The sequence below is a fragment of the Ranitomeya imitator genome, chromosome 5 (assembly GCF_032444005.1).
Source record: "Ranitomeya imitator isolate aRanImi1 chromosome 5, aRanImi1.pri, whole genome shotgun sequence".
Classification (NCBI taxonomy): Eukaryota; Metazoa; Chordata; class Amphibia; order Anura; family Dendrobatidae; genus Ranitomeya; species Ranitomeya imitator.
The window spans coordinates 525,512,387-525,537,155 of NC_091286.1; the positions used below are offsets into that span (position 1 = coordinate 525,512,387).

The 24,769-nt window shown below is 44.2% G+C and overlaps 1 protein-coding gene across 1 annotated transcript in view; it reads right to left on the minus strand.

The window, feature by feature from the left end:
• Window positions 1-17,766: 17,766 nt before the first annotated feature.
• PCOLCE2 (procollagen C-endopeptidase enhancer 2) overlaps window positions 17,767-24,769 on the minus strand; it is a 150,747-nt gene continuing 143,744 nt past the window's right edge. Inside the window, exons 7-9 of the mRNA XM_069727568.1 lie at window positions 22,361-22,444; window positions 19,603-19,770; window positions 17,767-18,356 (exon numbers count right to left, since the gene is read on the minus strand). Coding sequence (XP_069583669.1) covers window positions 18,226-18,356; window positions 19,603-19,770; window positions 22,361-22,444 — 383 coding nt within the window. The 3' untranslated portion in view covers window positions 17,767-18,225. The remainder of the gene's footprint in view (window positions 18,357-19,602; window positions 19,771-22,360; window positions 22,445-24,769) is intronic.

Sequence of the window (24,769 nt, forward strand, 5' to 3'; positions counted from 1 at the left end):
AAGTTCCAGACAGGAGTCAGTTCCTGACAGAGCTCCAGACAGAAGTTCTGGAGGGAATTCCAGACAGTAGTCTGAGGAGGATGGAAGGTCAAAGGAGCTGTGCATGCCCTCAGAGTTGCAGCTCCCAGAAAGAGACATTGAAAGGCAGAAATGTATTGCAGCTAGCGTGAAGGAAGTCGAAGCAAAGGAGAGGATACCAGAAGGGGACCAGCCCCACTCAAGCTGTTTCCTTCTGAGGTGCAACATCCCAGTAGCCGGAACACCGAGGGAGTAAGGACCTCTACGCCTTATTTCAGAGACCGGCAGGACAGCTAATTGCAGGTTACCTGTCCGCACCTACACACAGGAGTGTTATGATCCGGTGACCTTGGAGCCGCATGGAACTTTCTCTGGTGTTGGTGTAAACTGTACTGACCGCAAATCCTGAACTTAACACTGCAACTAGAAGTAGCCATGGGGTGTGCCTAACAAATCCTAGACACCTCGACACAGCCGGAGGACTAAATTTCCCTATAGATGGAAATAGGAATTCTACCTTGCCTCAGAGCAGAACCCCAAAGGATAGGCAGCCCCCCACAAATATTGACTGTGAGTAGTAGAGGAAAAGACACACGCAGGCAGGAAACAGGATTTAGCAAAAGAGGCCACTCTAGCTAAAATAGGAAAGGATAGGACAGAATACTAAGCGGTCAGTATTAAAATCCTTCCAAAAATATCCACAGCAGAAAATACAAAAAACTCCACCATCTAACTAAAGATGTGGAGCGTATATCTGCAACTCCAGAGAACCCAACAAGACTGAGAAAACACTGACACAGTCTAAGCTGGACAAGAGAAAACAAATGAATAGCACAGAATTATTAAGCACACAGCATGTGTGCCACAGAAACAAAAAACAGACACTTATCTTTGCTGAATTGGCAGCAAGGCAGGAGGAACCAGACAAAGATCCAAAACCTCCCAGAACCATGGGCTGGGCAACTGGCAAGGACTAATGAATCCTGCACACCTAAATATCCCAGTCAGAACTGCAATCAGCAGATACACCTGGCCAAGACTGCAACTCAGGGACAACTGCATTCCCACCTACAACCACTGGAGGGAACCCAAAAGCAGAATTCACAACACAGGAGGCACGGTGACACCTACAGAGCCGGGTTATCTAAGAGACCCTATAAACAAGCTCAAGTCACCAGTCATACGGGTTTTGTCCTATCCTTTATGGAGCGAAACATCGCATCTGTGAGACCCTAATGTGAAGCCATAGGCAGTAAGGGGCTACACCACCGCAGCGCAAGGGAAGTCTACTGATTTCCACCTGGATAAGGGAACTCTGGACTTGCCTCCAAACCGACCGGACTCTGCCTGCCCTGTGATCTGGTGCTCTGGACTGTGGATGCTGAAGTCTTCAGTAAAGGTAAAGAGACTGCAACCCTGTGTCCTCCTTCTTCTCTGCGCCTCTCATCATATCGCCATCTACACACCGGGAAGCCCTGGGGACATACTTCACCTGTGGGAAGGTATACCATCTAGCTGCCATAACATCACCCCAGCGGAACCCTTAAAGCAGCGTCGGTCACCCTGACCGAATACCACAGGTGACGTCACGAACAGAAACTTTATCCCTTTAAAGACCTTTCCCTTTTATACGGACACCCCAGGGCCACGGACCGGGTCAGCCACTGTGACATCCCCCTGTGAACCGAAAGACCCGGTACCGAGTACCCCACGGCCCTTGGGGGGCGATCCATATACATACGTTTACCCAGTATAGCATACGTTGTATATGGTGGAAATGTCTATATACTGTATATATTTATTGAATCCTGATGTACATCATTATTTGCTCAGCAAGATATTGGACACTATATATGTATGTACTATGAACTCTTTCCACCTCCTGTCACCTCCAGCTCAAAAATATCTCCAGAATCCGTCCTTTCCTCAACCATCAATCTACTAAAATGCTTGTGCATGCCCTCATCATCTCCCGCCTTGACTACTGCAATATCCTTTTCTGTGGCCTCCCTGCTAACACCCTTGCACCTCTCCAGTCCATCCTTAACTCTGCTGCCTGACTAATTCATCTCTCTCTTTGCTACTCCCCCGCTCTGCAAATCTCTTCACTGGCTCCCATTCCCTCAGCGTATCCAGTTCAAATTACTAATACTAACCTACAAAGCCATCCATTACCTGTCTCCTCCATATATCTCTGAACTAATCTCCCGATATCTTCCCTCACGTAATCTCCGGTCCTCCCAAGACCTCCTTCTCTTTTCCACACTTATTCGCTCCTCACCCAACCGCCTCCAAGACTTCTCCCGAATATCCCCCATCCTCTGGAATTCTTTGCCCCAACTCGTCCGACTATCAACCACATTCAGATCCTTCAGATGGAACCTGAAAACTCACCTCTTCAGGAAAGCCTACAGCCTGCACTGACCCCGCTGCCTCCTCACCACTACCGAAGCTACCGCCTCACCAACACCAGAGCTCGTAAAACCCTCAACCTATTGTCTCCATCCCCACCATCCTGTAGAATGTAAGCCGGCAAGGGCAGGGTGATCACCCCTCTGTATCAGTCTGTAATTGTTAGTTTGCTTACCTTAAGTGATATCTGTAATTTGTATGTAACCCCTTCTCATATATAGCACCATGGAATCAATGGTGCTATATAAATAAATAACAATAATAAAATACTAGGAGCTGAGGTGCTACAGGTTCCCATACACATCAGTCGAAATTCACAGATTTGGTGGCGGCCTCCTGCCTCTTCCTCAACAAATTATTTCAGGAGAGAAATGGATCAGGACATTGGAATTTCCTTTTATTTTCATTGGAGATAAGCAATATGTGGCTGGTAGCTGGGTTGCCAATGTCCAGAAATTCCAGAACAGTCCGTGAAAATCTGTTGCCTTGTTTTTAAAAAAAAGTAAGGCGTCTGTGATTTTTTTGACGATGAAGAAACTTTATACAGTTCATTTTGACAATAATCATTTTACAGTTTGCAATGAATGCAGCTGATCTCTTCATATCAGAATTATGGGCTGTAGACATGGATCACTGATAATCATAAAGATTTATTATGGTTTTCCAAGGTGTCCATACAAAATATTGTCTGCCCGTGATTGTTTGATAAGCTGTCCAGAAAAAATAAAAAGTCAAATGAGGTTGGCAACCCTGGCTGGTAGTGAATTATTCCCTGCTTCATATTGAAAACACATGTATGATCATGAAATTGAGCATGCACGTGTATAAGGGGGTTGGTATTGATAGCTGTCAGCCAACAGTTGTGTAAGGTGTATACACTGAATATCATCAGTATTATACTACAGGTCCTTCTCAAAAAATTAGCATATAGTGTTAAATTTCATTATTTACCATAATGTAATGATTACAATTAAACTTTCATATATTATAGATTCATTATCCACCAACTGAAATTTGTCAGGTCTTTTATTGTTTTAATACTGATGATTTTGGCATACAACTCCTGATAACCCAAAAAACCTGTCTCAATAAATTAGCATATTTCACCCATCCAATCAAATAAAAGTGTTTTTTAATAACAAACAAAAAAACCAACAAATAATAATGTTCAGTTATGCACTCAATACTTGGTCGGGAATCCTTTGGCAGAAATGACTGCTTCAATGCGGCGTGGCATGGAGGCAATCAGCCTGTGACACTGCTGAGATGTTATGGAGGCCCAGGATGCTTCAATAGCGGCCTTAAGCTCATCCAGAGTGTTGGGTCTTGCGTCTCTCAACTTTCTCTTCACAATATCCCACAGATTCTCTATGGGGTTCAGGTCAGGAGAGTTGGCAGGCCAATTGAGCACAGTAATACCATGGTCAGTAAACCATTTACCAGTGGTTTTGGCACTGTGAGCAGGTGCCAGGTCGTGCTGAAAAATGAAATCTTCATCTCCATAAAGCATTTCAGCCGATGGAAGCATGAAGTGCTCCAAAATCTCCTGATAGCTAGCTGCATTGACCCTGCCCTTGATGAAACACAGTGGACCAACACCAGCAGCTGACATGGCACCCCACACCATCACTGACTGTGGGTACTTGACACTGGACTTCAGGCATTTTGGCATTTCCTTCTCCCCAGTCTTCCTCCAGACTCTGGCACCTTGATTTCCGAATGACATGCAAAATTTGCTTTCATCAGAAAAAAGTACTTGGGACCACTTAGCAACAGTCCAGTGCTGCTTCTCTGTAGCTCAAAAGTGGCTTTACCTGGGGAATGCGGCACCTGTAGCCCATTTCCTGCACACGCCTGTGCACGGTGGCTCTGGATGTTTCCACACCAGACTCAGTCCACTGCTTCCTCAGGTTCCCCAAGGTCTGGAATCGGTCCTTCTCCACAATCTTCCTCAGGGTCCGGTCTCCTCTTCTCGTTGTACAGCGTTTTCTGCCACATTGTTTCCTTCCAACAGACTTACCATTGAGGTGCCTTGATACAGCACTCTGGGAACAGCCTATTTGTTGAGAAATTTCTTTCTGGGTCTTACCCTCTTGCTTGAGGGTGTCAATGATGGCCTTCTTGACATCTGTCAGGTCGCTAGTCTTACCCATGATGGGGGTTTTGAGTAATGAACCAGGCAGGGAGTTTATAAAAGCCTCAGGTATCTTTTGCATGTGTTTAGAGTTAATTAGTTGATTCAGAAGATTAGGGTAATAGGTCGTTTAGAGAACCTTTTCTTGATATGCTAATTTATTGAGACAGGTTTTTTGGGTTATCAGGAGTTGTATGCCAAAATCATCAGTATTAAAACAATAAAAGACCTGACAAATTTCAGTTGGTGGATAATGAATCTATAATATATGAAAGTTTAATTGTAATCATTAGATTATGGTAAATAATGAAATTTAACACTATATGCTAATTTTTTGAGAAGGACCTGTACACTGCATACAATATCACAAACCTTCATAGTTGATTTCATTGATCAAGATGAAAGTTAGAACAGAAAAATAACTACCTAAATCTAGTACAGAATCCTCTTCTATGCAGAAAGACGACAGACTTGAATAGTGCGAGGTCTCTAACCACATCTTTTATGGAATATGATATTGTGATTCCTACCAGCTGAGATGGCTATCATAGCTAACTGCAATCCCAGTGGTTTAGCACTATTTCTGGAATGTGTAATCTACAGAGGATGGAGGAATAGAAAAGGTTTCTGGTATTCACATAACAGCCCGGAGGTGCTTTCTATTCACACTCACAAGCCTAGCTGTAACTCCCTTAGTGCTACACTGCAATCGGTCTGCTCTGGGATCTGCAATATTTTCTCTGTAATTTTATTTAATCTTTAATGGAAGTGTAATCTAAACACTTGGAAACACTCTATAGGGTTTAGACAAATATCATAACACATGGGGATTACGTAAATGTATACTGGTGCCAGTCCAAACCTCAATGTGGGAGAAATAACGGCTGCTGCCAGATAGTAACCCTCATATAATGTATGTGGCGGAATCATTTATATCCTCTGGAGTGCTGTGGTTCACTTCCAATTTTTCATTACCCTTTGGATAGGTCATCAATAGAGATGAGCGGATCTTTTGAGCTTTGATGAGTTTTCCCCCAAAATTAGATTTGCTGTGAATACATTTGCATTGACTTCAGTACTAGGCAGAAAGGGGGGACAGAAAGAAGAGATATATTTAGTTTGAGCATGATCTGTGTACTCCCCTTACCAGGGGAATCTAGAGATGGAATACATCTTTGTCATGCATACTACCTTTCCTTCTCCTGGTTGCGCTTCACTTGGAATCGCAGATCTCCGATGGTCCAGTGATGTACTGCCCACCATTGTAAAAGGTATGCAAATTCAATTTATAAACTGGGGCTTAATGTCATAGCTGCTGGGCATTGTGGGGAAGCCTGCTTGACTGCACAAACTGACACTGCCCCGCTCACTCATGCTTCACCAGTTTGACAAATGGGGCTGAGCACTGTTTTTTTAATGAAAATTGAAAAATAAATCTCAAAGTGTTGGAATTTGTGTGGAACTGCAAATTTCAGGAAATTCAGCTTGAACTCGATCAATCCTCATCTCAAGTCATCATTATCAGATTGGTGGGGTCCGACACCTGGCAACCCATTGATATGTTGTTGCAAGTCCCAACAGCGGCTGGATGTTAAAAAAAGGATCTGGACTGCACAGCGCAGCTCTATCCAGTGTGCAGCGGCCAATGCCTGGAACTTCAGGGATGAGAGGGTCTGTAACAATAGGGAATGGTCCACTCTGTCAAAGGCAGCCAACAGGTCGTGGAGGAGGAGGACAGAGTAGTGTCGCTTGCTCTTGGCGGTAAAGAGGTTATTGGTGACCTTAGTTAGGGCAGTTTCAGTGGAATGGTGTGACCGGAAGCCAGGATTGTAAGCGGTCAAAGAGGGAGCAAGAAGAGAGATGGGAGGACAGTTCAAGGTAAACGTGTTGTTCCAGTAGTTTGGAGGCATAAGGGAGAAGTGATATAGGGCGATAGCTAGATACAGAGGATGGGTCAAGAGAGGACTTTTTGAGGATAGGTGTGATGGAGGCATGTTTAAAGCTTGAGGGGAAAACACCAGTTGTTAGTGATAAGTTGAAGAGATGGGTTAGGGTTGGGATGAAGACTGTGGTGAGGTTTGGGATGAGGTTGGATGGGAGCGGGTCAAGTGCACAGGTGGTGAGATGCGATCTTGAGAGTAGAGTGGAGAGTTGATCTTCTGTAATGGTGGAGAAGTTGGTTTTGGAGGTGGAGGGCTGGGAAGTCGGGAGGAAGGGCTCTGGGGGTTGACCAAAACTGTCTCTGATGCTATCAATCTTCTGCTTGAAAAATGAGGCAAAGTCTTCAGCGGAGATAAGTGGAGAGGGAGGAGGTTCTGGGGGACGGAGGAGAGATTTGAAGGTGTTAAATAACTGTTTAGGGTTATGAGACAGAGAGGATATGAGAGATGAGAAGTAAGTTTGTTTAGCTGTGGTGAGTGTGGTCTTGAAAGTAGTGAGGGACTGTTTGAATGCGATGAAGTGCTTGTTGGAGTGGGATCTTTTCCATCTGCGCTAAGCAGCCCTGGAAGCTTGCCTCAGTTCTTTGGTCAGGCTGGTGTGCCAGGGCTGTCTGTTGATTTTGCGAGCTTTGGTATGTGTAAGTGGGGCAGCAGATTCCAAAGCTGCAGCTATTGTGGTGTTATATAGAGCGGCATGTGTATGGAACTTATGTCTGTGAGAGGGAGGAGGGATTCAGAGAATGAATGTAGGTCAAGATGTTTAAGATTTCTGCGAGGGTGTGAAAGTTTGTAGGGTCGAGATTGTAGACATGGAGTGGAGAGAGATGAGAATGTGAGAAGGTTGTGGTCAGAGAGTGGAAGAGGTGAGTTAGAGAGGTTAGATAGAGAGCAGAGGTGGATGAAGATGAGGTCCAGTGTGTGACCATCTTTGTGAGTGGCTGCAGAAGCCCATTGAGTGAGGCCGAAGGAGGAAGTGAGAGATAGAGGTTTAGTGGCAGCTGAGAGGGAAGTGTCAATGGGGATGTTGAAGTCACCCATGATGATAGTGTGGATGTCCGCAGAAAGGAAATGAAGTAGCCAGGTAGTGAAGTGGTCAAAGAAGGTGGTGGCTGGCCCTGGGGGGCGGTAAATGACAGCCAGTTGGAGGTTGGAGAGGGAGTAAATGCGCACAGAGTGCACCTCAAAGGAAGGGAGGGTAACAGAGGGTGGCAGTGGGATTGGGGTGAAGGAGCAGGTATCTGACAGGAAAAGACCAACTCCTCCGCCATGCTTGCTGCTGGGGCGGGGTGTGTGAGAAAGGTGGAAGCCACCGTAAGAGAGTGCAGCAGGGGAGGCTGTGTCAGAAGGGGTGAGCCAGGTTTCGGTGATGGCGAGGAAGGAAAGTTTGATAGTAACAAAAAGATCATGGATGTAGGAAAGCTTGTTGCAGACAGAGCGAGCGTTCCACAGAGCACCTGTTAGTGGGACTGGGGAAGTGGGGGCTGGGCGAATGGGTATAAGGTTAGAGAGGGTACGGAAGTTTGTGATAGAGCGTGGATGGGAGGTAGAAATGACTGTGGGAATATGGTGAGGAGGACCAGGATTTGGAGAGATATCCCCAGCAGTGAGAAGGAGCAGAGAAAGTGTTAGCAGGTGGGAGTAGGAGAGGGCATGAGGGGGCTGCCTGTGCTTTGAGACAGAGGATTGTATGTTAAGGAACAGTTCAGAGGAGGAGGTGAGATGGATGGGGAGGATTGAAGCAGAGATAAACAGTTCCTTACTTGGTGTGGGGTTTGGAGGAGGTACCAGAAAGTGAAGGATTATAGGGGTGAAAGTGAAAACAAACAGAAACATTACATAGTAACATAGTTAGTAAGGCCGAAAAAAGACATTTGTCCATCCAGTTCAGCCTATATTCCATCATAATAAATCCCCAGATCTACGTCCTTCTACAGAACCTAATAATTGTATGATACAATATTGTTCTGCTCCAGGAAGACATCCAGGCCTCTCTTGAACCCCTCGACTGAGTTCGCCATCACCACCTCCTCAGGCAAGCAATTCCAGATTCTCACTGCCCTAACAGTAAAGAATCCTCTTCTATGTTGGTGGAAAAACCTTCTCTCCTCCAGACGCAAAGAATGCCCCCTTGTGCCCGTCACCTTTCTTGGTATAAACAGATCCTCAGCGAGATATTTGTATTGTCTCCTTATATACTTATACATGGTTATTAGATCGCCCCTCAGTCGTCTTTTTTCTAGACTAAATAACACTGGCCAGTTCCCTTCAGGTTCAATTCAGGTTTTAATTCTAATGTAATCCACACTTTTAAGGACACACTTCTAGGGATCACACTGCAGACTGAAGTCTATGCAGACTTTTGCTATGCAATATATGGAAAACTACCGTATTTTTCGCTTTGTAAGACGCTCCGGATTATAAGACGCACCCCAAATTTTGAGGAGAAAAATAGGAAAAAACTATTTTTTAATAAATTGGTGGGGCGTCTTATAATCCATGCGTCTTATTACTTACCGGGGGTTGTGGTTGTGGTGGATCAGGGTCCCAGGCTCGTTGCCGGAGGCAGGAGTGGAGCATTGCTGCAGGCTGGGATGAGGGGGTCTGCAGGGGGCTCCTGTGCTGCAGGGGGGCTCCTGTGCTGCAGGCTGGGATGAGGGGTCTGCAGGGGGCTCCTTTGCTGCAGGCTGGGATGAGGGGTCTGCAGGGGGCTCCTTTGCTGCAGGCTGGGATGAGGGGTCTGCAGGGGGCTCCTTTGCTGCAGGCTGGGATGAGGGGTCTGCAGGGGGCTCCTTTGCTGCAGGCTGGGATGAGGGGTCTGCAGGGGGCTCCTGTGCTGTAGGGCTGTCTCCGGTGCTGCGGGGGGCTCTGGCTACATTTTGTGAAAGACCAGAGCCCCCCGGCAGTTCTTCCATGCGTTCCAGTATGACTAATTCCGGGAAAATGGCCGCCGGAATCTCGAGAGATGAGATCTCAGCGCTGAAATCTCATCTCCCGAGATTCCGGCGGCCATTTTCCCGGAGTCAGTCATACTGGAACTAACTCCGGGAAAATGGCCGCCGGAATCTCGAGAGATGAGATCTCAGCGCTGAAATCTCATCTCCCGAGATTCCGGCGGCCATTTTCCCGGAATTAGTCATACTGGAACGCATGGAAGAACTGCCGGGGGGCTCTGGTCTTTCACAATATGTCGCCAGAGCCCCCCGCAGCACCGGAGCCTTCAGCATCACCCGGGGCAGCAGCGGACAACCCCGGCAGTGGCGGCGGACGACAGCGGCGGCAGGCGGTAGCGGCGGCGGACACCCCCTCCTCCCAGCCTGTAATGGTAAGCGGTATATCCGCTTTGTTAGACGCACCCACATTTCCCCCCCAAATTTGGGGGAAATAAAGTGCGTCTTACAAAGCGGAAAATACGGTAAGTGCATTCAGGTGTGAAGCAGAGAGGAGTGGTCTCTGCTCATCTTGGTCAGAGAATTAAGAGTGGACCAGATGCATACAATCAAGCCTGAGTAAACAAGGTCATAAATATCACAGGATAAGCTGGGGTTAGCTGAAAGGCATACCATGTGAAAGCTAGGAGCAGAGGGAAGTCTATGTGCAAAGCTGGGTGATGTACTATGTGCACTTCATAGACAGACAGCAGCAGAGCTGGGTGGATGAACATACCATGTGGAAACTAGGAGCAGAGGGAAGTCTATGTGTAAAGCTGGGTGATGTACTATGTGCACTTCATAGACAGACAGCAGCAGAGCTGGGTGGATGAACAAACCATGTGGAAGCTAGGAGCAGAGGGAAGTCTATGTGCAAAGCTGGGTGATGTACTATGTGCACTTCATAGATAGACAGCAGCAGAGCTGGGTGGATGAACATACCATGTGGAAGCACGGAGCAGAGGGAAGTCTATGTGCAAAGCTGGGTGATGTACTATGTGCACTTCATAGACAGACAGCAGCAGAGCTGGGTGGATGAACATACCATGTGGAAGCACGGAGCAGAGGGAAGTCTATGTGCAAAGCTGGGTGATGTACTATGTGCACTTCATAGACAGACAGCAGCAGAGCTGGGTGGATGAACATACCATGTGGAAGCTAGGAGCAGAGGGAAGTCTATGGGCAAAGCTGGGTGATGTACTATGTGCACTTCATAGACAGACAGCAGCAGAGCTGGGTGGATGAACATACCATGTGGAAACTAGGAGCAGAGGGAAGTCTATGTGCAAAGCTGGGTGATGTACTATGTGCACTTCATAGACAGACAGCAGCAGAGCTGGGTGGATGAACATATCATGTGGAAGCTAGGAGCAGAGGGAAGTCTATGGGCAAAGCTGGGTGATGTACTATGTGCACTTCATAGACAGACAGCAGCAGAGCTGGGTGGATGAACAAACCATGTGGAAGCTAGGAGCAGAGGGAAGTCTATGTGCAAAGCTGGGTGATGTACTATGTGCACTTCATAGACAGACAGCAGCAGAGCTGGGTGGATGAACATACCATGTGGAAGCTAGGAGCAGAGGGAAGTCTATGTGCAACGCTGGGTGATGTACTATGTGCACTTCATAGACAGACAGCAGCAGAGCTGGGTGGATGAACATATCATGTGGAAGCTAGGAGCAGAGGGAAGTCTATGTGCAAAGCTGGTACAAATAAACACCGTGTGCACTGCTATATATGTGGTGCAGAGACTAGGTTCTCAAACCATCAGCAATAAGTATGAAAGTCTCGCACTCAACTTCAGTCTCATTGATTAATGAATTTTATTGGTGCAAGGTAGCACTGGAAACGTTTCAGCTCATATAGAGCTTTCATCAGTCACTACAATGTGTGAAAAGATATATATACATAAGGAACATAAAAAACATAAAAACCTAACAGACAGTGTACAAATCAAATACAAAATAAATATATAATGAAACAAAAGTATGTACAAATTGACGCAGGGTCCTGTGTTAGCCAGAGATATATTTCATGAATGTACAAAACGTATCGCGTAGCAGTGAAAACACGCTTATACATACTCGCTCGATAAAGGTTATGATGGATTGAAGAAACACACATACCGTGCTGTGCCTTAAAAGTGTTTATCGGACATGTCCTAAGTTGGTATACAGATCATGCTTGATACCTAGTATAGCATGAGAGAATGAGGATAAAGTGGAGGTATGATGTGAACCAGGAGTGACAGAGTCCTATAGAGACGGATATATACTTACAGCCAAAAAATGTGGACGGATAAGATGGTGGTCCTGTGTTTCATACCTAAACTACAGAATAGAGGAGCTGTGAATAAAAATAAAGGGGAGAGGATAGTATCATGGTTCTCTATGGCGATGTTACGTGTGACGTTGGCAGTCTAATGTATCAGAATTACCTTATAATGATAAGTGTCTCTAGAAAGGGCCAGGGGCCTCAAGGTAGCCAGCATGAGAGTAGGGGCTGTAAAGGATACAGTATATACAGGGGAGTGAATAATTAAACGTGAACATCATGACTCAATAGCAACACATTACCAGAAGCCGTGTGTTATACCTTATGTATATAGTGTCCGCGGTGGGAGGTAGTGGCCTCCAAAATGGCCAAAGAGGAGCAGGGGCTGGAAGGAGTATAATATGGATCAGAGAATGCGGAGCAGTGCGTCCCTATCCATATACTAAGAGGGGCCATGACTGGAAGCAAAACGAAATACCTGTTGTGAGGAGCCGCCTGGGTATGGGTAACGTCCCCAATATATCAATGTTTGGATAAGGACTAATAATGGTATATAAGGTGGGTGGGATGGAAGGAGGAGTCATGGGAGGAGAATAAATGTAATGCAAGAGAATGTGGTGAATAATAGAAGGGCCTATATTAGAGAAAGATACGTGCACAATAGACTATTCATGCAGATAGGTTATAGCGTAGACATGAGTGTGACATATTATGTCCGAAATGACGAAGTAAGATGGTGACAACAGGGTCATTCGTACACAAGTGCATATCCGTAGTGGATGGTGACATAGAGAAGGTGCTCCAGATGGTGACTCGTGACGTATCAATCATCGTTAGTACAGACGGTTCTAAAAGACAAAATTCAGAATCAGAATATATGCATAAACAATAACCTCATATATACGGTATGTATGTCACAGAATCAGTATGATGACCTTCTACAAATGCATATGTTTCATAGTCCCTGTTAAGACCTCTGGGTACGGTATGTGTGTACAGAATCAATATAATAACCTCATACAAATGCAGACAATTCATAGTCCCTATTAATAGTCATAATAGTCATAGTCCCTATTAAGATCTCTGGGACCCAGAGGTCTTAATAGGGACTATAAATTGTCTGCATTTGTATGAGGTTATTATATTGATTCTGTACACACATACCGTACCCAGAGGTCTTAACAGGGACTATGAAACATCTGCATTTGTAGAAGGTCATCATACTGATTCTGTCACATACATACCGTCCTTATCCAAACATTGATATATTGGGGAATACCATCTGTTTTTACCCATAGCGCCTCCGCCCTTGCTCCATAAATAGGGATTTTAGGCAGATACACCTTAGCGTTCCACTTGTGGGACGCAGTTCCTAACAGTGGAACGCACGGCCATTCACTTCCGCCCTGGCCGGGACTCTCGACGTCACTTCCGGTTTCGGCGCTCCTATCAGAGTGCGAGTGCCGGGCTCAAATAGCGCGCCTCACGTCCCACATGTTAGACGAGCGGTGGACTCCGCATCTCAGGGGACGTTACCCATACCCAGGCAGCTCCTCACAACAGGTATTTCGTTTTGCTTCCAGTCATGGCCCCTCTTAGTATATGGATAGGGACGCACTGCTCCGCATTCTCAGATCCATATTATACTCCTTCCAGCCCCTGCTCCTCTTTGGCCATTTTGGAGGCCACTACCTCCCACCGCGGACACTATATACATAAGGTATAACACACGGCTTCTGGTAATGTGTTGCTATTGAGTCATGATGTTCACGTTTAATTATTCACTCCCCTGTATATGCTGTATCCTTTACAGCCCCTACTCTCATGCTGGCTACATTGAGGCCCCTGGCCCTTTCTAGAGACACTTATCATTATAAGGTAATTCTGATACATTAGACTGCCAACGTCACACGTAACATCGCCATAGAGAACCATGATACTATCCTCTCCCCTTTATTTTTATTCACAGCTCCTCTATTCTGTAGTTTAGGTATTAAACACAGGACCACCATCTTATCCTTCCACATTTTTTGGCTGTAAGTATATATCCGTCTCTATAGGACTCTGTCACTCCTAGTTCACATCATACCTCCACTTTATCCTCATTCTCTCATGCTATACTAGGTATCAAGCATGATCTGTATACCAACTTAGGACATGTCTGATAAACACTTTTAAGGCACAGCACGGTATGTGTGTTTCTTCAATCCATCATAACCTTTATCGAGCGAGTATGTATAAGCATGTTTTCACTGCTACGCGATACGTTTTGTACATTCATGAAATATATCTCTGGCTAACACAGGACCCTGCGTCAATTTGTACATACTTTTGTTTCATTATATATTTATTTTGTATTTGATTTGTACACTGTCTGTTAGGTTTTTATGTTTTTTATGTTCCTTATGTATATACCGTATATACTCGAGTATAAGCCGACCCGAGTATAAGCCGACCCCCCTAATTTTGCCACAAAAAACTGGGAAAACTTATTGACTCGAGTATAAGCCTAGGGTGGAAATGCAGCATTTACCGGTGAATTTCAAAAATAAAAATAGATCATTATTTCCCCATAGCTGTGCCATATAGTGCTCTGCACCGTTCATATTGCCCCATAAATGCTGCACAGATGCCCCATATAGTGCTGTGTGCCGTTCATACTGCCCCATAGATGCTGCACAGATGCCCCATATAGTGCTGTGTGCCGTTCATACTGCCCCATAGATGCTGCACAGATGCCCCATATAGTGCTGTATGCCGTTCATACTGCCCCATAGATGCTGCACAGATGCCCCATATAGTGCTGTGTGCCGTTCATACTGCCCCATAGATGCTGCACAGATGCCCCATATAGTGCTGTGTGCCGTTCATACTGCCCCATAGATGCTGCACAGATGCCCCATATAGTGCTGTATGCCGTTCATACTGCCCCATAGATGCTGCACAGATGCCCCATATAGTGCTGTGTGCCGTTCATACTGCCCCATAGATGCTGCACATATATCTGTGCCATGGCCGCTGCTGCTGCTGCAATGAAAAAAAAAAAAAAACCACATACTCACCTCTCTTGAATGCAGCTCCCAGCGTCCGGGCCCGGCGCCTCCATCTTCCCGGCGTCTCTGCTCTGACTGATCAGGCAGAGGGCGCCGCGCACACTATATGCGTCATCGCGCCCTCTGCCTGAACAGTCAGAGCGCAGACGCCGGGAAGATGGAGGCGCCGGGAAGATGGAGCGGCGCCCGGCGGCTGGAACGTGGACAGGTAAATATAACATACTCACCTAGTCCCAGCGATCCTCGCGCTATCCCTGCCTTCCTCCCCGTCTTCTGTGCTGCAGCCTCTTCCTGTCAGCGGTCACCGGCACCGCTGATTAGAGAAATGAATAGGCGGCTCCACCCCTATGGGAGGTGGAGCCGCCTATTCATTTCTGTAATGAGCGGTCCCACGTGACCGCTGAAGAGGGGAAGAAGCTGCAGCACAGAAGACGGGGAGGAAGGCAGGGACAGCGCGAGGATCGCTGGGACTAGGTAAGTATACCTCAGCGCCCTCACCCCCTCACCTGCCGACCCCACTGCTACCGTGACTCGAGTATAAGCCGAGAGGTTCACTTTCAGCCCAAAAATTTGGGCTGAAAATCTCGGCTTACACTCGAGTATATACGGTATATCTTTTCACACATTGTAGTGACTGATGAAAGCTCTATATGAGCTGAAACGTTTCCAGTGCTACCTTGCACCAATAAAATTCATTAATCAATGAGACTGAAGTTGAGGGCGAGACTTTCATACTTATGTGCAAAGCTTGGGTGATGTACTATGTGCACTTCATAGATAGACAGCAGCAGAGCTGGGTGGATTAACATACCTGTTGGAAGAATAGAGATGCTTGTTAGAGTGCGATGGTGGCAGGTAGCAGGGCACAGTCTGTATACATCTTTTAGATTTTAATTCTAATGTAATCCACACTTTTAGGACACACTTCTAGGAATCACACAGCAGACTGAACTTCTATTTTATTAATTGAAATCTCTGCTCTTTCCAAGTTTAGGAGTTAGGGAGCGTATTACATAGTGACTGACAGTCTTCTGTATATAAGTGTAAAGTGTTTTCTCCTGCTCTATAACATGCTTCCTAGATTGCAAACAATTTCAATGCTGAGAGATACCATTTAATGAATGAATGAATGAATGAATTAACAAAGCTGACAATATGTTATGGATGTTTGTGTCAATGTACAATAATTCAATGGGTCATATGTCCCTTTATTCTGCTTATTAGTTGGAGACCATCCATGTCCACTTCAGTTTCAGAAAATGTGCTATATGAGCCATAGGCGTACTTCAAAAGGACACAATCAGATAGTACTTCTATCCACTGACAATAAGCAGAGAGCTTTACTGTAAGACAAGCAGCTGGGTTAGTATTAAAACTCATATTACTTTTATTGGTTCTGTTATTATTGGAGCCGTAATAGCTTTGACTGATTCCACTGTAATATTAAAAAGGATTCCAGGGAATCCTGACAGATCCTATTCATCTACTATGGTTTCCTTTGTGTTTTCATTTTTTTTTTTACATTAAGACTACAGTAGTACTGCAGACAAGTTATTCTTGGTATGAAAAATTGTAGAAACGTTACACCTACCACACAAGCCTGACCTCACCACTAGGGGCGTAAGCAAACACCAAGGTAGCTGCTTATTCATGCCCCTCCAGGGTAAGTCAGGACCGTGTCACAGTGGGCCCACGAGCCATGTACGCCACCTGCATGTGTAACATATAATGGATCAGAATACATGTAAGTTATGTCCAACACAACAATTCGGGTTGAATCATTTGATTTTTCTCCAGGCCTGAGATAAACATAGTGAAATATAATTTACATCTGTTCAGGGAAGGATAGACAGGCAAGTTTACCTATCACACTCCCACACTACGCACCATTGCTGCTTGTTAGTCATTAGTTTATGTAACCATTTTTTCTTTGCCACAGCTAATTACTCACACATTTAATTATGCTGAAGGCTTCTGTCACATTCAATTAGTCATTAGAAGAAAGCTGATGAAAATATATTTTATAAAGTCATAGCTCTATTACATTGTGATCAAAATATCTATATACACTATAAAGAAAATGACATATCTGTCAAAAGCCTTTACATAACCAAGCATGTTTTTAATGTGCCAACTAAACAACATGTTGACTTCTTGAATCTGTTAAATCTATAGTCTCAGTTTTTGCTGTTAAAACTATTGATACATATAGATGTCTCATAAGGAGATAGTCTACCTGTGTATTGGATCATTTGGGTTTCTAAAGAAAGAGGTCACTGCCTCTGGTATAGATTCTCTATTTCACTGGATTTCAAAGTAAGGAAAAAGGTCAGGGCAGGCTGCAGACAGAAGTACACGGTCAGAAACAAGTCAAGTCTTCAACAGGATATCAGAAGAGCACCTTAACATACTAATGGAAGTTAAGCTAACTTATTACTCAAGCAATGGATTGTGGGAAATAGAAACCTTCAAGAGCGTGTCTAGGTGACATAAGTAAAGGTGCTAACTGGGACTATTTTAGTTTTTTCTCATGAGTCTAAGAACTTAAAGGCAGGTGGTTGCTACCTCAGTCCGGTCACAGATAGCTCCTGCCGACAATTCTCTGGCTTCTAGTGACGTCATCTTGAGAAAGCAGCTGCGTCTTTTCCGTTCTCCTCTGTTGACGGAGAATTCTTGCCGATGTTATGCAGTGGGTTCCCTGCTGCTAGGCTGTCAGCAGAAACAGCAGAACCACCAGCAGGTGTGGTATGTAGTCAATATGAGATGGCGCCAGGCAGAACAGGCAAGTAGTTAACAACTACCTGCCTGTAAGTTCTCAGCCTCATAAGAAAAAAATAAAATAGTCCAGATGACCCCTTAAAAGTCCATGAAGTGGCACAACCACAGATCGCAGAACAGAGATGGTTAACTATAGACTCGATTGGAGCAGCTGAATGTGGTCATGCTGTAAATGTATTTACCCCAGTGTTTACTTTTATAAAATATATAGAATAAGTAGACTATAAAATAATTAGTGGGTAGATTTTATTAAGCATAGATTAAAACACAAAAAAATGCATCAACTTATTTATTACACTGAAAAAATGTTTTGAAAATAAAAAAAGACCAAAAAATATAAATATTGCACTGAAATTTTTCTCATGTTACATCACCAAACATTTAACTCCTAAAAATATACTTTTCATAATTTTCAGAAATGTATAAATAAAACAGATAAAAGTAGTCAGAACCTAGAACAGTTCAATTTATACTTTAATGGAATCTCAATGGGAGAAGCTTATATTTTTGAGCTACCCTGACCAAAGGTGCAAGGAGTTACAATGGTTAATGATGACTTGCCCAGTCCCAGTCTAGCAGTGAAAGTATGAGCACTGCCAAAAGATGTTGAAGACTGACTAAATTACAGAATTCCTAAACTCATATTATCTTCCTATTTAATCATGAGATGCACAGTCACAAAAAAAGATCTAACATCTCTTGTTTTTCAATGAGTTCAACATTTTCTGGTTCTTTGTTTTAAAACTCATGACAAAGTTGCTTGGTAAGATTTTTGCTCGCCCCTCTTCATCGACTTGACCCATGATGATATAATTCAAACCTGTAGGAAGGATAAAAACAAGCTGAGATATAAACTCTTTACATGATGAGCGGATTTTTGGCTTTCATGGACCTTCAAAAAAAGGTTCTTATGCACACTGATCTCACAACTTGAGTAAACACCTAACATGTTTTTTTCAAAGACACCCCCCTTTAGGCTAGACAAGCAAAAGGTGTTAAGTAACAGCAATTCCCAGACAATTAGTGCAACCAAAAACATATCTATAATAATAATAATCTTTATTTTTAAATAGCGCTAACATATTCCGCTGCGCTTTACAGTTTGCACACATTATCATATCTACAATGTGTCCTCAAATTGCTGTCACACAACTATTTTAGAGCTGTGATCTTGCTGTAAAAATGGCCAGGTCGAAGACAAGTTGCCCACAAGTCACAGTCGCAGGGGACTTGCATTGAAATCTATAGCAAGTGAGTTGCGTGCAATTTATGACCAGTGACAGAAAATATAATTCATTTGGAAATATTTGCCACTATTTTCTAGTTGCAGGAAGTCTCAGATAGCAATGCAAAATTATAGAAAACCATTGGATGCAATGTAGCAATGTGGCACTGCGATTTGTGTGTCATGTGACATGTCTCCTTGTAGCCCTAAGCAAAAAGGTTGCCACATTTGCACCATTCAAGGCATAAGGAGGGAATTTCTCGCAAGAAATGGAGCTCTAAAAGCAAAACGGATACTTCATGTACCACGCATGTCGTGAAGGTGTTAAAGTTGGCCCAATAGCTTTTTCTGATGGACGATAATAAACACAAGTGTGAACTGTGCTTTTACGGGTATTACAGAATACTGAATGTTGTTGAAGAAATACTACAGGGTAACACACCTATAATCCAGGCACAGGTCCAGATCTAAATGCCCAGTAATGGTCTGGCCTATTAGGACATATGGATATCATAGAGGTTCCCGCTCTAGATCTCAGCCATTTTGAAAGCTGTCCTGTAGGAGCAGGTCCCTTTCATGCAAACTCAAGCTGTCCTTGCAATATATGGATGTCCATTAATCTAAATGGCTCAGAAGTAAAACTACATTTCTGATGTCACCAGGGGAAACACATGGCTTGCCTCAGTGTCCTATTGTTGATTGCAAGGGGTACTGGGAGTCAACTCTTTGAAAATGATTGTCTCATCTCAGATTTAGAACATTCTTCATTTAAATCAGATTGAAGAATAAAACATTTTCCCTAAAATATACATATTCATTTCATCCCTGAATATTGACTTACCTCTTCTAATCATTGGGCACTGTTTACAGACCACGATAACCTTGGCACTCATGGACTTGCCAGCTTGCTGGATGGCGAGAGTTCCTTCTTTATACACATTGATAATAGACACAGTGGCGTACACACTTCCTCCTCGGCTCACTGTTGTTATGACTGTGCCTGTAATCACTTTAAAACAATGATTGTCTATTATACAACAAGTGATGTATCTTAACTGAAAGCAATATGAGGTATTCCATAAGAAATCTAATAAAGTCGCCATTACAGGTTCTACAGTTTTTACAACTAAACACTTAGTGTGTCACAATTCTTCCTCTGAATGGCAGCTCAGCTGTTCAATCTGAGGCTTGGGTATGCTGAGCTGTCAGTGTGGTGAGTGACAGTCTAGGTGCCCAATCAGGTCTGGGGCGTGCTGGGTTTCCTACAGGTGTCTCCTGTTCGTGATGATTCCCAGGCTATTTAGCTTTCTTTCTGCCTGTTATCTCTGCCAGTTATAGAGCTCATCAGTTTGGTGTTTGTTTTTCCTGTGCTTTAAGTTCTAGAATTTTGATCTTTATTGACTTACCTTGGCTTTGCCTTTGACCATCCATATGACAAGTCCCTTTCTCTTGATCTGCTACCTTTTGGGAATTCTGATCCCAGACTTTGACCTGACTACGCCTTTGCCTCACCCTTCCGTTTATGACGAACCCTCCTGGCTTTTGAACTCGGACTCCCTGACTTCCCTACCTCATTGCTTGTCTGGAAGTACTGACTAGAATGACATTGGGTCTAAGCCCTACACACTGTTCTCAGAACAAGGGGCCCAACCATGTGTTATTGGTTTAAATTGACCCTATTTTCTTAAGCCCTATTCAATTGAGTAAATCAATGGCGTTAATATTCTAAAACATCATTTGTTGTGTTCTAATAAAATAAAGAATAACATGTTCCTGTTATTTCTATGAAATGTGTAAGTGACAAACATCAATCCAATTCCCATCAATCTACATATTAAGAAAAAAAACCCAACCTACTGTTGGTCCTTTGGTTTAGTCTCATTGGCTAAGATAATAAGGCAAGCGGCATTAACATTTTTAGATACTAAACTTGCCTTTCCTCGCTGAGAATAAACGTCTCCATCTGAATGGGTACATGTGAAACCTCTTCTTAGACTAAAATTCTCTCTCTCTGTGGAGGGGTATTGGACCTGCTGTAATTAAAACACATGTGGCTAGGAGGCGGGAGTGCTCAATCAGAAGGCTAAAGAATACATTTCAAAAACCTGACCGTCACATCCAAACATAGACTAAGTGTGAACGTTTATTCTCAGCGAGGAAAGGCAAGTTTGGGACCTGGTATAAGAGAGATGCCCTAATGTGGCTACCAGGTACACATAAAATTGGCCATTTTTATGCGCTAAACGCTCTCATTTTTCATATTTCTAGTGCAGTAATGCAGTTCAATTTTCGTATTTCATGTTTGCATGTTTTAGCGCTGCAGTGTGCTGCCTTATTTACTTAACTATATACGAGTTGGCAACTTTAGGTTCAGCACCTGTTCACACTTAGTCTATGTTTGGATGTGACGGTCAGGTTTTTGAAATGTAATTTTTATTTTTATCATCATGTCAGAATGGCTGTATAATCCGTTCGAAAACTCTCCCACCCAATATTTAAATGAGTATTTTTTCACGACTGCTAGAGCGAAAAAGGATTATACAGGAATTATGACATGGATCTACATCAATTCTGGATACATTTAGGAGATCTATTCAGTAATATACTCAGTTTGTATCGTGAAAACTGGTGGCAGATCCTCATAGTGAAATGTATGTAATTCTACATTCACTTGAAGTACACCCAATCAATAAAGTGTATAGCAAGCGTATTACCCATTGTTGTCTTTTGACATTTCCAACATTGCTCCGACCTCCTCCTGTCTCACGTGACCACAGTTGTGACTTGGGTCTCATAACTTTGGACTGACATTAAGACTGTGACTGCCAGTCCACACACAATACACTGTGCAAGCTGGCTAGAAACAATTGTAGTCACATAATGCCGGATAGGGCGCTTGCGATGTTGGAAATGGCAGAAGACATTATCTCAAGCTTTTTTCTTGATTCATACACAAATATCTGTTTTGAAATTTAGCAGCTTTTCCAATAATTCATTTTTCTGTCATTGTCAAACATGATTTATCACATACTAGATCTCCATGATGCGCAAAACCTTCAGAATTGCACATTTCGTTTTTGAAATGAAAGAAAAGGATAACAGCCTAGGATTTACGAGCCGAACAAGATACTTAAAGTCTAACATCTTGGAAAACAGTCTGACATTTTGATTGCATTTTTGGTTTATAATTTGTTGTTTCTATCCCTCTTTCTTTCAGTTTGAAATGTTCTCCATTGCTTTAGGATTAAGCTAAAATATAACATTTAAGAAGGTTTGATCCGACAGTGACAAACTTGTCCTTGTGGACCAAAAATACACACCATGTTCCAGAAATACAACATGTAGGAACAAGATGTCTGAATAAAGACCTTTATATAGTAACAGTTCACCTTCTGTCTGGCCATTTGTGTTTACGCTGTTTGCTAGGACAGATGTTTACAGTTTTGTGAATGTCTGAAGGAATCCTTTGAGATCCAGACAGTAACATAAGACACCGGCCGAGCAAAGAGCTGACTCACGAGGGTTTTCTGCCAGTTGGTTGGTATTAAAATGCACAGTAGTAAATGATTAAGAAATAAGAGTTGGCAATTTTCTCATACCGAAGTTACTAGAGCAGTAATTGCTCTCCGGGGTCCCACTTCTTTTACATTTTTGCTGGCACAACGCAACTGTTGGTTTTAGGTCTAAGAAAAAAAAACAAGGAAAGACATGAGTATCATGATTAAAGTAGACAATGGAATAATAGGTTTACAAAATGAAAGCGATTAGTATGTCTCCAGTTTAATACAGAATCATACGTAGCTTTTCTTCATGTTGGTTTTCATTCAATTCCACCAGCAAATAAATCATAACATGCTATATTGGATACTGTATTGTGGTAAATATAAACATTGTTTAATCGATCAATCATGTAGACTTGTTATTTAAGGATTATTTTGTCAATTGCTCTAATTTATTTTATGAATAATGATCCAGCAAATGAAAAAAAAGAGAAAACAACAAAATGAAAGCAACGGGAGATAAGAATTATTTCGGTAACTATAATTTTCTGCCTTATCTCACTCCTACAACCCAAATCTCATTTTTTCCCTTCTGTTTCTAATTTTAGGCGGGAATGAAGAGAAAAGGAGATTATATAAAAATAATATTTTACAGGAGGTTCCCTTTAAATACCAGAGTTATCCATAATCCATGGTATCACCACCGCTCATAATAGCATGCACTTTTTGTATTGCTGGGGCCTTTCCATCGAGTTCCTATTTTTGACAGACTATCATAATTATGCATGTAACTCCCTATGTACAGTGGCATGTAAAAGTCTGGGCACCCCTTGTCAAAATTACTATTATTATAAACAGTTAAGCAACTTGAAGACAAAATGATCTCTAAAAGGCCTAAAGTCAAAGATGGCACAATTCATTTGTAATTTAGGCAAATATATAAATACTAGATATTGAACCTGTTCTACACCCGGGTGGCGAGCATTTATATTGGTATATGGTCTCCATAGTGGTATGTGCTGCTCCATCCTGCGTCCCCATCCTGTCATGTGCTGCTCCATCCTGCGCCCCCATTCTGTCATGTGCTGCTCCATCCTGCATCCCCATCCTGTCATGTGCTGCTCCCATCCTGCGCCCCCGTTCTGTCATGTGCTGCTCCCATCCTGCGCCCCCGTTCTGTCATGTGCTGCTCCCATCCTGCGCCCCCGTTCTGTCATGTGCTGCTCCCATCCTGCGCCCCCGTTCTGTCATGTGCTGCTCCCATCCTGCGCCCCCGTTCTGTCATGTGCTGCTCCCATCCTGCGCCCCCGTTCTGTCATGTGCTGCTCCCATCCTGCTCCCCTGTTCTGTCTTGTGCTGCTGCCATCCTACGCCCGTTCTGTCATGTGCTGCTCCCATCCTGCGCCTCCATTCTGTCATTTGCTGCTCCCATCCTGTCATGTGCTGCACCCATCCTGCGCCCCCGTTCTGTCATGTGCTGCTCCCATCCTGCGCCCCCGTTCTGTCATGTGCTGCTCCCATCCTGCTCCCCTGTTCTGTCATGTGCTGCTCCCATCCTGCGCCCGTTCTGTCATGTGCTGCTGCCATCCTGCGCCCGTTCTGTCATGTGCTGCTCCCATCCTGCTCCCCTGTTCTGTCATGTGCTGCTCCCATCCTGCGCCCGTTCTGTCATGTGCTGCTGACATCCTGCGCCCGTTCTGTCATGTGCTGCTCCCATCCTGCGCCCGTTCTGTCATGTGCTGCTCCCATCCTGCGCCCGTTCTGTCATGTGCTGCTGCCATCCTGTGCCCGTTCTGTCATGTGCTGCTGCCATCCTGCCCCCGTTCTGTCATGTGCTGCTCCCATCCTGCGCCACCATTGTATTATATGCCCCCCATAAGACGCTCCAGTGCGTATGCCCCCGTATGCTGCTGCCATATAAAAAAAATATATACCATACTCACCTATCGTCTGGCTCCACTGCAGGTGTGTCTTCAAGAAAATGGCGCCGGAAAGCGGGGACTGCGCAGGCGCCGATTCTGGCAGCAGGAATCGGCGCCTTCGCAGTCCGCGCTTTCCGGCACCATTTTCTTGAAAACACACTCCGGCTCCTCTGCCTGTGACTGGTAAGTCAGAGGGCGGCGCCGGCGCGCATTAAGCGCGTCATCGCGCCCTCTGAACTGTCACAGCAGAGGAGCCGGGAGACGGAGCCGCACGCAGCGCTGGAACGGGGAAAGGTGAATATACTTATCCTCCTGGCGGTCCCTGACTCTCCGGTGGAGATCGCGGTATGCGTTCAGTGCTTACGCATACCGCGATCTCCTGGGAACGTCACTCTGTGGGGGCCAGACTGCGCCGGCGCAGTCTATAAAGGCTTCTGACAGAGTGACGCTCCCAGCGTTATATTATAGATATTGTCATTTTTAACATTTTAAAAATTACAAAAAGGAAAATGGGCAAATGACAAAGTTTGGGCATTCTTGGAGATTTGTGTGCTCAGATGGTTGTGACCAAGGTTTCAGACCTTAA